Below are 16,109 nucleotides of genomic sequence, written 5' to 3'. Positions count from 1 at the left end.
AATTTTACTTGCATACTGTTCTTTCCCTCATCTGGCCACTTAATTACCGGCAGACTTTGCAGGTCACACACTCACACATGGAGGATTATCTCACCCGGCCGGCAGGAGCTGAGCCTATATGTCCGGCCAGCGGCCAGCAGATCGGTCAGCACGACGCAGGTATAGGTACCACATCAAATTGCCCACGGCCAAGTACAGTACAGCTCCTGCCAATGTCGTCGATGCATGCACATGACAGGCAATTGATCCCGGGGCGGGGGCGTGCCGACGCGATAGATCCACTCCAGTACAACGTCCTGTGTATGAGCTTTGAAAAATCTTCCCCCAACGGGCACAAATTTCTGTCTGGAAAATATATCTTTGCGTACAAGGACATCGTAACAATGGTACCGTGATCCACAAAATTTGCTCAGCGGCAGCGCTAGCTGCTTGCTCAAAGCCCCGATGGCACCGCTGCTAGTCTGTTTTGCATCGTAAGAAAAGCATAATGAAATTTTCGTAACTATATAGCGGCGCACAATTTCTGTACAGCAGAGAAATCCCTTCAATTTATTACCACTGTGAAATTGGTGCCTCGAGTTTCTTAAACCAGACAACCTGCAGCCTGCACCGGTGCAACCTGCAGATCTTTTTGAAGAAAAAGGGAAACCTCTGTTGCCTCCGTCCCCGTAATACCGTATCCTATGAAGAGGATTTCTCGCATGGCATAAGGAACAGCACAACGAGACGTCGAGACCACATCGCCAGATACAATCTCATACTCCAGAATGACTAGCCAGTAATAATTGTAACAGACTAACAGCAAAAGGCCTTGTGACCTTGTCAAAGTAACAGAAACAGCATGCCGCTTTCGCTCGACGAGCACAAGTTACTCTTTCATAGGTCAATAGCAGTGACAAAACTATAGCCGTGCCACTCATTACTGAATAGTCAACAGGATGTTCATATATAAGAAAACTAAACAGGGTGATAAGACAAGCTCTCGAAGCCACACAGATAGTTTTCCTACAAACAAAGCAACCAACCAAAACAGTACTCTCAAGAACATTTCACTCATCCTCCTGGCTGCGGAGTCTGGCGAGCTTGTTCGTGACGACGATATCGAGCTGCGCAGCACGCTCAACAATGTCCTTGCGCTTCTTCGTGGAAACGTTGTGGGCAATCTCAGCACAGTATGTCCTGTTAGGAAAGGGACGAGATACGAGGAACCATTAGCATGATTCGTAGGTGCGAACACCCCATACAGCTGTAAGTGGAGCATGATATGGGTCCAGAATTGAAAATGTACGTTACCTGTTGTGCATCATAAGCAACTCCAGCTCAGAGACGTTGTGGACAACAAACTTCTTGAACTTGTTGGGCAGGTAATGCCTGGTCTTCTTGTCAGATCCATAACCAATGTTGGGCATCAAGGTGCATCCCTTGAACTTTCGCCTGACACGGGAGTCAATACCCTTTGGCCTTCGCCAGCTAGTCTATAAACAGATAGGAGTGAAAATTGCTCAGCTTAAGCACAATATGACAAGGAGAACCAAATAAATCAACACGACAAGAAACATAGAGAGCATCAACATTTATGAATCGCAAAAGGAGCTTGGCCTGTCCTACTCCATTGCGTTGCTTCATGCATCATTTGATGCCAGTCAAAGGTAAGGTTATAACTTATAACTACAGTAGCTACTTACTAAGGGTTTTCAGGAGTCAATTGGACAACAAGTTTTACACCAAGTGAACAATGGATTTGGAACATGTTTACAGTGGCAACACAAAATGCTCAATGTTAAAAGTTGATGGTTTGGGGGTAAACTTGCATGAAAAATTCACAGAACAGAAAATTAAAATAATTTAATTGACAAATCATGAATTCCACCACTGCCAACAGTTAAACATGACAGGAGAGGAACTCATTTCCTTGAAAGGATCAGAAAGAAGGTACTAATCATGCTGAAAATATTTCCTTGAGCACCCATTGGATAAAAACTGTTGGGAGAAGTCTAGGCAAGCACTCAATACTCAGAATGAAGCCACGCCTTTTTGTCCAACCCACTTCATGGAACCATGAAGTAATTGCTGTTCAAGAGTGCGCAAGAGCCACAGTGCTATACTTATGCAAGGGGCTAGTTAGTGCTATCTTATATTGCATCCCAATGTTTACTCAAGAGAATGTTTTCATCCTCAGACCTTTTACTAAACCATCATTTCCTTTCCTTCAACGGTGGACATAAAAGAGGAGAAACAAAAGACTGACTACCTAAAATTTTGCCATCACCTATGATGTGTGCATAGATGTGCCAAGTGCAATAGAAAATGCCACCGCATCCTATATGTGGGTTCCTCTCAAAGGTAAAAAGAACACATTGCTATAATGGAAGACTAGACTGCTTACATCTAGTTTTAAAGTCTTATGAATCAACTTAACATTTTGGGACCTAACATAGGAAGCCAACTCCAATACTCTCTAATTCTTCCCATTTCACAGCCTCTGCAATACTGAACTAAGCATAAATGGGTACGGGATCGCATCTCAAGTTCATAACACTGCACATAGAAGCCAGTTTAAATTGCTGCATCACAAACTATTTCAGAACGGCCAAGCAGCGACAAGTAGCACCATAATCACGATTTAGAACCGGGAGCTATGATCAGAACTAAGCTCCCAAACAACGAGGCACCTAAGGTTCCCGATGTCTTGAGAAGGGAGATGGTTTGGATACCTTGAGGCCGATGTAGCGGTCGCTGTGGGCCCTCTTGAACTGCTTGACCCGCTTCTTCACGATCTTCGTCGTCAGCAGCGGCACCGCCATCTCCGATCTGCCGCCAGAAATCAAGGCACCGGCGTCGCGAGCTTGGATCAGATGAATAAAGGAAACTAAAAATCAAATCAAGCTGGGAGCTCTGCTCTGGTACCTGCGGAAGCGGACGGCCCCGAGCCCTAACAGGAAGCGAGGAGGACGACGAAGAAGAACGGCGGCGGCGGCGGCAGGGAGAGTTTCTGCAAGACGGCGCGGTGTTTATACCCCTCCCGGAACCCTAAGGTATGTGGGCTCGAATGGGCCACGACTCTTTCGAATAGGCCACTAGTAATGTAGCCCACTTTGATCATAAGCGCGGCCTGCTAGCGAAATGAGCCGAGTAGTGAAATCCGGCCTTCTTTTTACGTTCGCAAGCCCACCTGGCAGCGGGTACTCCATAATTAAATGTTAGCGGCCCAAAGTAAATTTCTCTTTGAATAGCCCATTGACACTCCCTAAATTCCCCAACAAATTTTGATCGCCATGTGAGGGCCCAAACAACAAAATTGACCTTTGTCTAAAACTTGAGGCAGAAATAACCTATGTTCGAAAGTATTTTCGAATCTGACCATTTTCCCTCGTTTCGATATCGAAAAAAGAGTCATTCGGAAATAGTTTCGCCGAAACACTATCTTTGCCTCAACTTTACAGAAAAAGTCAGTTTCGTCGAGTTTGCCCCATGTGAGCGTGGTAGAGGTTGCTGTTAGCCTGGTAGCTTAGCACTTTTGCCCGTTTGCCACAGTCGTCGTCGCCTGTGATCACGTCACCCGCTGTAGAGCACTAGCAGCAGCCAGCCCGGGTCCAACTCCAATTCCAACAAAGAAATTACTCACCAACTGCCGGGGCCCCTTGCCTTCCTGCCGTTGATTGATACACTCACTAGCTTCGGTTTGCAACATGCCAGTACTTCGAGACATGCGTGCAGTGCAGTGGCAAAACCCAAATCATTTGAGCTAGCACAAGACGGCGCTCATGGTTGGAAATCATGTGAGACCAGGGAAGGGGCCGAGCCGAGGGGGGAGCTGGAAAGGCAAGGCATGCACGTCCGATCGGCCGGCCGTGTCCAAGTGTCTTGGCATCCAATTGCAATGCAACAAAGCCGATGAGGCAACGACACGCTAGCTAATGCATGGTGCCCGGCATCAGTGGCAGCCTACCACCAGGCACCAGCCAGTGATACTACTGCCGCTAGCTGCCTGCTTGAGACAGCGGATCAGACGTTGGGGACTTCAGGTTAGTACAAAGCTCCCTTTTTTTTAGTGAGTGTCCTTGTGTAAATATACCAGTTGGAGACGAAGAAGATTGACCCAAGTGGTGGTAAACGGCGTGCGGAACGGTTGGCAGAGAGAGCGCAGAAGAGCGAGGGAAAATATGAACATCTGTCTACACCGGTCCGGTCTGTCTCCTCGAGCTGGACTGGACTGACGAGCAGCATTTACACCAAAACTGACGTCACCACATGCATGCAGCAGGCGCAGCTAGCGACCATGATTTTAACCATGGCCGACGTGGGACACTGCTGCCTACGCATGCCGAGATGAACAACGGGCAAATAATCCTTCTTCTATTCAACGGACAACGGTATCCGGACGAACGCAAATATTTCGAATCACCGGATCCACTGTACGCTAGCACCAAACACTTTGTACTACCTACACAGTCTGTACTGCTCTGAGGATGAAAAGGCTTAATCAGCCCATATGATGAATATCAATGACTGTCGGCGCAGTGGTAATAATCACGGACCAACCAGTCCAGCAGTACATAAATACGCTGCTCCCTCCGTTTCATAAAAATTGTCGCAAAACCAAAATGCACCAGGCTGCAGCCATCTCTTATTTCTCAAATGGAAAAGAATTAATCGGGATGGATAGAAAATACTGAGAAGAACAATACTCCAGTATCATTCATCCATCGAGAAAAAATGGCTTCCTTCGTCCTCCTGCCCGTGCCGATGCATGGCCCCAAGTCCCCAAGCCAAGCCTCCGCTAATTAATTAATTAATCATAGTGCTCGACACCCTTGTCGCCAAGAAATGATGACGATTGATGATGCCGCTCATCAACCATCTCATATGCATGCTTGAAAATTGCTTACTACCTACGCCAAGAAGAAAGCAGCTGCCGATGCCAGCACGAGAAACGTGGCCGAAGACATGCCGGCCGCCGAGGCCGAGGCCGAGGGGGTCGTCGTCCCCGCGGCCGGCGCCGTGACCGTCCCAGCGCCCTCGCCAGCATCCGGCCCACCACCGCTCGTCGGCGCCGGCGCGGGGCCCGCCGCCGCCTTGCCGGATCCGCCGGCGAGCACGAGCGTGGCCTTGGCCGCGAGGTTGCCGGCGGCGACGTCGTGCTTGTCGGGGGCGCCCTTGCTGACAGACGGCCCCACCTGCCAGACCTGGCTCACCTCCTTCATCCCCTTCCTCAGCTGCAGCTTCCCGTACACCCGGATGATCTTCCCCCCGGATTCTTCGTCGGCGGCGAGCTCCGTGGCCGGGAACGCGAGCGGCGTCGAGTCCCCGCCAAGCGGCACGTAGCCCGTGATGTTGTACGTCCTGACGGCCACCGGCGCCGAGGGAGACGGCCTGAGGGCGACGAGCGCCTGCGCGCCGGCCATGCCGCTGCCGATGGGGTTGAGGCCCCAGGCCACCCAGCCGCCGGGCTTGGCCGGCGCCGCCACGAAGGCCAGCGAGAGGGCGGCTGTGGCGTCGTCGTAGGTCCAGTGCAGGGCGGCCCCCAGCTGCGGCAGGTCCTCGCAGTTGGCGTACTTGCGCCCCGCCGGGAACTTCTCGCTCGCGCAGGCGGAGGCGGCGAGGGAGAGCGTTGGGGAAGAGAGCAGAAGCACGAGGAAGAGGAGAGCGAGGTGGTGGGGAGGCATTGTTGTGGTGGCCGCCGTTGCTCTGGATTGAGTGATTTGGGGCTCGTTTCTTTGTCGGAGTTCTTTGGTGTGTATTTTGGTTCTTTGGACTTTGGAGTGCCAGTGAGGGGGCGATGTCTGTCGGGTTTTATAACACGGGAGTGGGGTTATGTGCGATTTTTATGTTTTTTAGTGGGTTTGAGGCTAACAGTGAAAAATTCACAATAATATGAACGTATATAGTGAGATGTCTTTTGCAAATTCCAACGCTATATCTAGCAACTGATATTTGCATGTCAATAAAATTCCAAAATTCCAAAAAAAAAAATGGATCTACCATGACTATTCAACCAAGTAACGGCAGCTCCTGTGATGAAACAAAATCATGTTAAATATCAAATATTGTTTTCTAGTTAAGAGACGACTCTCGTCACATTTTCTTGATCGTGCCTATCTTTGCAAGAAAATTGTACACCACCCCGCTCCACTACGTCTGTACATGCCCACAAGGGTAGGTGTAGGAAATGAACAAAATGCAGCATGTCCCGTGACCTAGCTAGTTTTGTGCGTGTGCCGGCCACGGGAGTTGCGGCGGTTTAAGAATTTTGAGTTATGAATTGCACTTAATTAGCACGGGTGGGTCACAGACTCACAAGTTGCGTTCCTCTGTACGTGGTTTGTGCTGGCCACGGGAGACGGGAGTACTTTCCCCATAATACTCCAACAATAGTAGGAGAACAAAGAGTTCCAGGATGGCGATGAACTGTAAAACCATCAGTACGCCTGGTTAGCCAAAAGGGATTCAGAAGGTATTCACTTGTGAGGATGAGGAACCTGCGAATACTGAATACTACTCCTACGTAGGATGCCTCTGTACACAACATGCCGCACGGGTGAGGCAAAGCCAATATCCGCCTAACGAAGGAGGAAACGAGGCGACGGGTCAGAAGAAAACGCGATTCAGATTTCAGAGTTTGGTGCGGGTTGATTGACGCCGGCCGGTCTGGAAAGCGGGAATGTGAGTACAAGGCGTCGTCCGGAGCCTCACCACCGCAACTCGTTTATTACCGAAGCTAGCAGTAGTTTTTTTTTTCAAAAAAGGGGAAAGCCCCAAAGCTAGCAGTAGTAGCACTGCTCTACCAAAAGATAGACCAATTAATCAGCGGTCGGTCACTACTCACTGCTTGCTGCCATATCTCTCATTTGGGGGCTGACCGAATTTCCCCAAGAACCGTAGACAGGACCAAAGAGGAAGAGGAGCCCGTTTCGTCGCAAGTTTGCCAAGAACGTGGACTGGTTTTCCCCATGCATACCTGCATCAATGTGTGTGGAAAATTAGGTGTCGCGTACACGTACGTGCACCCAACGGCAGGGGTATTACTACTACGTACATGCATGAATGATGAATCAAAGTTCTGGTAGAGTGGTAAACAAGCTGCCTAATTTGGGCTTTGACAGGTCGAGGACTGTCAATAATTGCAGTGCTAATCACGTACACCCCCTGCATTACTCCCGCAGTGGTCGTGTCCACGAGAGTACGAGACGCGTCCAGTATAAAACTATCGGTGCGCAGCAAGTAGAATGCAAAGGTCGCTAGAGTCTAGATTCTAGAGCAGTTGAACTGGTCCGAGTTTTCGCAAATCGCAGCCCAGCACGAAGTCATCGTCGTTTGACTGAAGCCCGGCCGGCCGGGTATATAGCACGTTCATAACATGTGGATCGACCGATATCTCACTGCGGCAGGCAGAGAGGCACATGGATCCGTCAGGACTGTGCGCGTACACCAGAGATGGTCCATTCTGGACTTTGAAGATTGACCCGTTAATTGCGATACGAAGGACGGTGGATCATGGATGGATGACGAAGGCTGTGACAGGTTCGGCGATGCAGTTAGTTACTCCTCCGTTGAATGGCATATTAGCTTTCCTTGGGACAAAGTTTTAACCACAAATTACTATGTTAAAGTGTGGTTTATGCAACTTGAAACTACAAGTATCGTGAAGTACTTTTGATAACAAATATAATAATACTAATTTCATGTCATATAAATCATACATTGACATAGTAATTTGTGGTTAAAGCATTGTCTTAATGAAAACTAATATGCCAATCTTTAAGAAATGGAGGGAGTATTATGCGATGACATAACATGATGCTTGATTACGGGTTTGTGACGGACGCCGTGACAGTTTAGATGATGCAATGGTTAGCTAATACGATATCCAGCCACATGCATGCGTGCAGATTTGCAGATAATGGCAGGGACTGAGGTTGACGCTACCCAGTAGGAGAACTGATTCTGATTCTGGTTTGAATCAGTCAGCAAGCAGGGCGTAGTTAACACCTGACTGAGTTTAATTAATTAGTGATGTAGCATGATTTAGCTGAGTCTTCTTAGCAGCAACAACAACAAAAAACCAAGTAACCACAGAATGAAGTAACGTGGGGCTGCACATGCATGGGATGGATTGATTGGAATTCGAGGAGCAATTTGTTATTGCAAATTTTTGGTATGAACAGAATCAGTCCGGTCTAGATTTTACTATGATCTCACCTCGCATCCAAATAGTATTATTATGGAGACGTCTCAGGCGATTTGCCGGGTTTTTTCTGTGTGTAATATATCCTCTCGGGCTCTCGGCCCTGTGATTGAATTCACTCTCGTGCGAACGTCAGAATGGACAGGACTGGGCTCTGGTAACTCCCATGCCCCTCGGTCTGTTTAGCTCTTGACCTGTGAATCGTCATTGAACCAGTCATGCTGCCATCGGCAGGCATCGTAGTACGGCTGAGCGTAAATCGGTCGATCTCAACGGCCGGAAATTTTGAAAGCAGACAAATGAACAAGATACATTTATTATACTTTATATCATCTGAACAAATGTGCAGTTTCAGATATAAGTAGTACTGATAAATTGTCCCATATGAACTTGACAAAGTTCCCAAAACCATGCCTGGGTTTAGGTTTTCACACTAGCTCAAGTACTGAACGTTCACACTTCTTCAATTAACCTATGCGTGTGTACAGTGTGATTTGCAGGCTTGACCGTAGGCATTTCGATGCATGGCTCGAATATGTAGCAGTACTGGTTTGGTGTGGAATGTAGGCTGAAAGGTGGGCTGAAAAGGCCTTTAATCGTCTGGCATATATCAGGCGTTGGGCAATACAATACGCAGGCAGCTCGGAAGATTCAGAATCAAGATATGTCTCCTCATTTAAGAATGTTTACAAGTTAAGCGATTAATCTGTAAAGATTGTAACTGGAGATTGCAAACTAATTATAGTCAGAGATCGATACGATGTAGTAGTATTATTAAGTTTGGTCTGTGTCCTCCTAAACGGAGAAAAGAACGCACCGGCAGAGTAGAATAATGGCAACGGGCCAACTCCCATCTACATTTCGCCGGCTCGCGTTGGATTTGGGCCAGATATCATGGTCAAACCAGCGTGGTTGAAGGGATATCAAGAAAACAAAAACACGTCAAAGTGAGGGTAACAATTTGAAAGATTACCTTTTCGGTTACTCCCTATGTTTCATAATTATTGTCGAAATATGACATGTATCTAGTCGATTTTTAAAAATAGATACATTTTATTTTAACAAATTTGGGACAAGAATTATGATACATGTCCGAGCATCAGGCGTGTTTAATAAGTTTGACCGGTGAGACTGAGAGATTGAACGTGAACCGTCGCCGTACCGACTTTCACCGACACCGACATGTACGCCGATTCACATCACACGACATGATCAGCAGCTGCGACCCCAGATACATACCAAACCCTGGCTAACTAACACGTCGGTGAGAAATTTCCAGTGGCTCACAGAGGCTAGCTAGTTCATAAATTGTGTGGACGGAGCTTCATTTCGCTAAGTCGGGCTGGCCCGTGGAGTGACCTTTTTTATACAGACACTGCGACCGGACGGCCGGACCCGAATATTTCCACGGGAGTAGACTTGTTTGGATGTTACCGGTCACCGGAGACCAAATTAATTGGGCAGATCTCGGTACGGCCGTCGTCGCTACGTATTGCCAGGAAATCCATGCGCAGATTGAGAGTGACGGAGGTGTTTTTTACCACGTTTTACTATGGACGTCGGTGAGGACAAAAAGGTTACCGCCAAATTCGAAGGTCTTTCTTTGGAATTTGCTGTCCCCGTACGTACGTGCATGCTTTTGTATATACGGACTACGTACGTGACGGTACTATTAATTGGCAGTAGTAGAATTCTTCCAGTGGCACGGCCGGATTTAGTAATAGTAGAATTCTTGGTGTCATGCATGCATGCTACAAGATGTCCGTCACCAACGTGCATCTATGTATCCGGCCGTGAAAACAAAAACGGGGTTAATTTCTGTACACCGCAAAGCACCTTGACAAGCTGACCTGTTGCTAACTTAAGAAGGAGATGATTCTCCTACGCACTCGAAATTCTGCCCGCAATTAACTAGTGTTAGCTGGGAGGAGGAGAGCGACGCAACGGGCCCGTCACGGTGGCGTCACGGGACCCCGTCGCTTTCGAGCACCCCGCAGCACGTCTGACACGACGCACGTGTCCTTTTCGGCTTCCGTCACGGACCCATGCATCGATCGTCGCCACGCGCCGGAACGCCAGAATTTCACGTCGCCGTCGCCGTCTCGTCGATCGGCTCCGTCGCTTTTTCCCACTCTTTTCGTCTGTCACACCGCGGCTTTAATTTCTTTTCGACCAGTCGCGTTGGCGTTAATCCAGCGTCGAGCTGAGGTCGACGCCAAGGAGAGGACAATGTTTCTCTGGGTCCAAATAAACTCGAATCACGCCGGCACCGGCACCGGCACGGACTAGCTAGGCTCGGGGGCCGGTGTGTGTGAAACGAGTAAAACCCAAGAGGGCTGCATTTGCGTGACGGCAGGGATCCAGCCGGCCAGCGCGTGGGAAGAAGCCCTTGCACATTGGCGCCGGAACACGGGGACGCGTCTCCATGCATGCTTGCACAGGACCGAAACGAGATTAGGACAATGCATGTCGTGCCGGGATGTGCGCGCGCTATGCAGGGCCCCGATGGAAATCTCCAGGCATGGACGCTCAACAACTCCTTTTTTTGGACCATTCTTGTGCCGTACGTGGCGTCTGATACCCGGCCGGCCCCTTCTTGTCGTGCCGTCTGATACACAAAAATCTCTCTATCCTCTCGAGTGTCGATCGAGCTTAGCTTGCTCGCGGTTTAATCGATCGAGTCGTGGGCCGGCCGGCTTGTTTCAAGCACGGAAAATCCTACGTGTCCTCCTTTGATTACAAAGACCTCTACACGAAAATGGAAGTGGTTACCCGCTCGCGCGGGCGTTTCTGGATGCCAGGTCGACCGTCGACGGCGTATTCTATCACATGAAAGCCGGCGGCGCCAAGTGAACACGCGTCCCCCCCCGCGTACGTTGTAGGGAATGGACACACGAGAAACAGATATCGACGACACTCATCAGGATTTCCGGCCGGCAACCAAATCAACCTAAAACGTGACGGCAACCTCACGAAGATGGATGATGTACTAGATAGATCATACAGCTGACCAAACCTCAGAGCAAGCGGCGTCGTGACGTCCCCGAAACAAAATTGAGAGTCCAAACATCCGCACGTACGTGTACGTACCCCTATCGTCGATCAGCAGGCGCCGGGGACTCGCCCGGATTCCTTCCTGACGCGAGAAAAAAACGTACTACTTCAGGAGTGTTGCCAAGGAATTCTCGCCCGCCCAACCGCGCGGAATAAAAGTAGACGGAGGCAGCGTTCGATCGTCATGTCGCTTCGTTCTCTTGCTTACCCTTTCCCAAGCACGTTACACGCACGGTAGGGGCGATCGAGACTCGTGACATGATGGGCATCGTACGTGGTGGGTAAGCTAGCGCGCCCATCGGTCGAGACCGCTCGAGTGTCCAGACAGATGAGAGCTGATCGATCGATCGAGTCTAAAAAGCAACGAACCCCGGTCGGCCGGTGAGCGAGCCTCAGAAGTCAGAACTGATCAAGCCAGCCCACCGTACGTGGTAGCAGCGACTTTGGCCAAGACGTGGAGAGCTATCGACTTCTTCTGGCTGCTTGTTGCCAAGAAGAGCATCCGTGATCTGCATGTGCTTAGATTCTGTCAGCATGCACAACGGATTCCGTGGACGCTTCCATGCCCATTTTAATTACTAGTGTTATCACCAGATGGATGGAGTGGTGCGTGAGTTCCTGTTCTCCTTCTAACCAAACAGGACGGACGTAAGCATTGACAGCAGCAACCGGACGGACGTACGTACGTACGTGGTGTTGATGGCTTTCTTGCTATTTAGCGTCCTTCTAGAAGGATTCGGGGCCGTCAGAGTAGTACGTGCTCTCGCCGTCTCGGGGGCGGTCCCTGATGCGATGCGGATGCGTTGCTAAGCTGCTGATTATCGCCGTCCGAGTGGCATAATCAGTTAACTAATTGACCTGCCGATTCTGCCGAAGCTACGGCCTACAGATGGGCTGATTTCATCTGTCGGATCGATCGGACGGGCTACGGGCACGGGCAGGCTCATCACCCGCTAATGTCATCATCCGTGATGTCTGGCGGTGGATTGGCAAGAAAATGCAAAACAGGCAATGGATTGAGCGAGCGGATCAGGACATCCACTGATCCACAGCCAGCCATGTATCAACAGGAATGAAGCCAGTAGGTACTCCCGTATGCACCAAAGATAGTAGGAGTAGTAGTAGACGTACCAAGTCACAAAGACTTTTTTAGGTATACACTTTTCCATATGCATCACGGATTTCCCTGCGACCCCCTTCGCCTCGCAGCTCTCCGGCGGCAGGTCACCGCGCGCTTCTGGTAAAACCTGAGAAGACCGCGTCAACCCGGGCCCCAATCATACGCCACCACGTGTCCCCACCGTCCCCGCTGCAAGTCCCCACCGCTTCGTCCTCCTTTATTAACCGCGCCAACCCCTGCTTCCAGCTCCGGAAGAACCCCCCAAAACCGCAGCCTTTCCTTTCCTCTCCGTTCCCCACCCCGACGCGTTAAACTCTCCCCTGAGAAGAGATTCCCCTCTCCGTCCTCTGAGCTCCGAAGCAGCCATGTCCGTCGCGCGGGTTCTCGCCCTGTTCCTAGTCTCCGCCGCGGTTGTCTCGTCGCCGGTGCGCGCGGCGTCGGCCGGGGGCGCGTGCACGGCGGACAAGTTCTCCAACAACAGGGTGTACGCGGCGTGCGCGGACCTACCGACCCTGGGCGCGTCCGTGCACTGGACCTACGACGCCGCGGCCTCGTCCCTCTCCGTCGCCTTCCTCGCGACCCCGCCCTCCGCCGGCGGCTGGGTCGCCTGGGGCCTCAACCCGACCGGCCAGGGCATGAGCGGCACGCAGGCGCTCGTCGCCGCGCCCACGGCCGCCTCCGGCGGCGCGTACGGCGTCCAGACCTACGACATCTCCGGATACTCGCTCGGCTCCCCCGGGCCCATCGCGTACAAGACCTCGGGCCTGGCCGCCGAGGCCGGCGCCGACGGCCGCGTCCGGATGTTCGGCACGCTCGTGCTCGGGAACAGCACCGGGCAGGAGGTCAACCAGGTCTGGCAGGTCGGGTCCGTCTCCGGCGGGAGCATCGGCGTCCACGCCATGGCCGCCGCCAACACCGGCGCCAAGGGGAAGCTCAACCTCGTTACCGGGGCCAGCACCGCCAGCGGCGGTGGGGGCAGCGTCCTCAGGAAGAAAAATGTGAGCACTCCTCTCAAAATTACCGTGGATTTTCACCCAACTTTTCTCCGTTCATCATCTTTCACGTTTTCCCTTTTTTCTACTCACTCAGTTCGGTATTAATTGGCACGGACTTAGTATAACTTGTGCTGAATCAGCGCCAGTTAATATGGAACGGAGGGATTTAATATGGAATGGAGGGAGTAGAATTCTTTTATGCTCCCGTCCCATGTCGCTTTACAATCCGCACGCAAACTCAACCGTAGGAAAAGGGCATTGTCCACAGGAAGAGAAAGTGCTCAATCTTGAATTCTTGTCTTCTTGATCATATATGGGGTTAAACTAAACTACAGTATTAAGTCCTGAAATTACTGGCCAAAGTTTGGGTAGAAATTTTTTCAACGTTTTATTTCCACTTTTCTACGAGTGAAAGAAAAATTGTTGCTATTGAAGCGTTACTGCACAGGAGTACTAGACCGCATGAATCGGTTTCGCTCGATGTTGATGTGCTGGCAAGAAGAACATGGGGAGGTCATCAATTTTAGCGCAGACCACATGAAAAGTTTGTGCGTGTTGTCATGTGAAATGTCACATGCATAGGGCTCTGTCGTGGCCGAGTTTAGTTGACTTTGATTTGAAGTGATTTTCCTGGTCTGTTGACTGTGCGTGTCACATGGGTTTTCTGTTCTGTGCACTTTGACTTTTTGTACATCATGGTTGCAATTTCTTGCGGAGGTCGATTACTTCCTGCCTTCGGACTTTAAGCTTGGATCAGTCTAAAGTCTAGGTTGAACCGGTGTTGTTTAAATCAATCTCTCTGTGCAAATAGAAATCAGTAAATTCCTACTGATTAGTATGATACATATAATTAGAGCATACTGAATCTATTAAGACGCAGAGTATTTTTAAAGAATTCCTGTAATTGGTGCATACTAAATCAATCCTTCCTTTAGATAGAAGAGGAAAGTCCTATTGATATATATACATAATCATAACATACTGAATTTATCACGATGCATTACTAATTTTATGTAAACATTCTAAATTCCTCCCTCTTTCTTTTCGCAGACACACGGAATCCTGAATGCTGTGAGCTGGGGGATTCTACTGCCCATGGGGGCCATAGTTGCTAGATATATCAAGACATTCAAGTCAGCGGATCCTGCTTGGTTCTACGTCCATGTAGCTTGCCAGCTGATTGGGTATGGCGTTGGCGTGGCTGGCTGGGCCACTGGTATTCACCTAGGAAATTTGTCCAAGGGGATCACCTACTCGCTCCACAGGAACATTGGCATCGCAGTGTTTGCTCTTGGCACCCTTCAGGTATATATATGTTTCTTCTACACATTCTCATCTTTCTCTCTTTCCGCATTCTGAAACCTGAAGCATTTTTCGTGCAATCCCTACCTATCTGATCACCAAATGACATTTTCTCTTTTGTTCATGTAGATCTTTGCGCTGTTCTTGAGGCCCAAGAAGGAGCACAAGTTGCGGGTGTACTGGAACGTGTACCACCACTCGGTGGGCTACACGATCCTCATCCTGGGCATCGTCAACATCTTCAAGGGCATGAACATCCTGAGCGTGGAGCAGAAGTGGAAGACGGCGTACATCATCGCCATCGGCATCCTCGGCGGCATCGCCGTGGTCCTGGAGGTGATCACCTGGAGCATCGTCCTGAAGAGGAGGAAGACGGAGCAGGACAAGGCCTACAACGGCGGCGCCTCCAACGGCCACTTGCCGCTCTCCATGTGATTCGTCTCAACTCTTCACTGATTCCTCTTGAGCTGCGTGTGTGTGTGTGTGTATGTGTGCATTGGGCAGAAATATGTAGGTTACATTAGGGGGTTTGTGATCTTGCATCTTCTTCTCTCTCATTTTTTTGTATGAATCACATAGATATGTGTATACTGCTGCACATTATACTATATACCTGAGATGAGATGGGAGAGATGCTGATCGGTTGATGCTATACGGTCTTGTGTCTCTTGAGTGTGCATTTTGGGTTGCTTTGCTCCGAATCGTCCACTTGTGTTCTGGGGCCGTTTCCATGGCTGCTTTTGCGAAAGTTGGTGAAGAAGATGGAGACATGTTTGTTGCCAGTGGAAGCATGATCTCTCTAGAAAGATAGATAGGTGCGTCAAGTGCACCGAAGAATCCGTTTCTTTTGAGGACGGGGAAAGCGATCGCAGGGTTTTCACCTCTCTCTTTTTTTTTTTTTTGACAATTTTCACCTTTTTTTTGTACTGGCAACGAAGAATCAAGCAAGCCAAAAACACTGTTCCAGAAAGAAAAAAAAGCAAGCCAAAAACACCTGGGTTGTTTTGTTCGTTGTTTCTAGAACAGCAGCACGTGTCATGTTAGGCAGTTGTACTACATGTAGCTTTCTTGTTCGAGAGTGTGAAACAACAAGACAGAGCAGCTGGAGTGCTGGACCCAGTAGCTATCTAGTGAGTGGTTCATTTGAGCCAAGAAGACAAGTGAACGGATGAGGAGATTTTTGTGGCGCTGGATTCAGTGCAAGTCGATTTATAAAAAATATTGGGCACATAAGAAGGAAGAATTTCATATTTGTCACTGAGAATTTGTTCATATGTCTAAATGCCACTGAGAATTTACCTGTTCCAAATTAGCCACTCAAATTTTACATGGGGTACAAATATGCCACTGCCGTTAGTTGACCGTTAAGTCAATTTCATATTAGCCGAAATATCCCTGGTCCACAGGCCAGAAAAAAACAAAAAGAAACAAGAAAACTAAAATACCCTCTCGG

The 16,109-nt window shown here is 49.5% G+C and overlaps 3 protein-coding genes across 3 annotated transcripts; 1 reads left to right on the top strand and 2 right to left on the bottom strand.

Annotated features, from left to right (window-relative positions):
• Positions 1–828: 828 nt before the first annotated feature.
• LOC100837803 (60S ribosomal protein L32-1) lies at positions 829–3,065 on the bottom strand. Its single transcript, XM_003574754.4, has 4 exons — positions 2,908–3,065; positions 2,715–2,811; positions 1,294–1,475; positions 829–1,179 (listed from the first exon to the last, which is right to left on the bottom strand). Exons 2-4 carry the CDS (start codon positions 2,802–2,804, stop codon positions 1,050–1,052), a joined length of 402 nt encoding a protein of 133 aa, XP_003574802.1. The 5' UTR covers positions 2,805–2,811; positions 2,908–3,065; the 3' UTR covers positions 829–1,049.
• Positions 3,066–4,464: 1,399 nt separating this feature from the next.
• On the bottom strand, positions 4,465–5,794 carry LOC100829918 (auxin-induced in root cultures protein 12). Its single transcript, XM_003572373.4, has one exon. It carries the CDS (start codon positions 5,664–5,666, stop codon positions 4,893–4,895), a length of 774 nt encoding a protein of 257 aa, XP_003572421.3. The 5' UTR covers positions 5,667–5,794; the 3' UTR covers positions 4,465–4,892.
• Positions 5,795–12,595: 6,801 nt separating this feature from the next.
• LOC100836270 (cytochrome b561 and DOMON domain-containing protein At4g17280) lies at positions 12,596–15,335 on the top strand. The gene is made up of 3 exons (XM_003574749.4): positions 12,596–13,357; positions 14,405–14,659; positions 14,786–15,335. Exons 1-3 carry the CDS (start codon positions 12,725–12,727, stop codon positions 15,089–15,091), a joined length of 1,194 nt encoding a protein of 397 aa, XP_003574797.1. The 5' UTR covers positions 12,596–12,724; the 3' UTR covers positions 15,092–15,335.
• Positions 15,336–16,109: the final 774 nt, after the last annotated feature.

The sequence above is a fragment of the Brachypodium distachyon genome, chromosome 3, assembly GCF_000005505.3.
Source record: "Brachypodium distachyon strain Bd21 chromosome 3, Brachypodium_distachyon_v3.0, whole genome shotgun sequence".
Classification (NCBI taxonomy): Eukaryota; Viridiplantae; Streptophyta; class Magnoliopsida; order Poales; family Poaceae; genus Brachypodium; species Brachypodium distachyon.
This window is presented reverse-complemented; position numbering and strand designations above follow the sequence as displayed.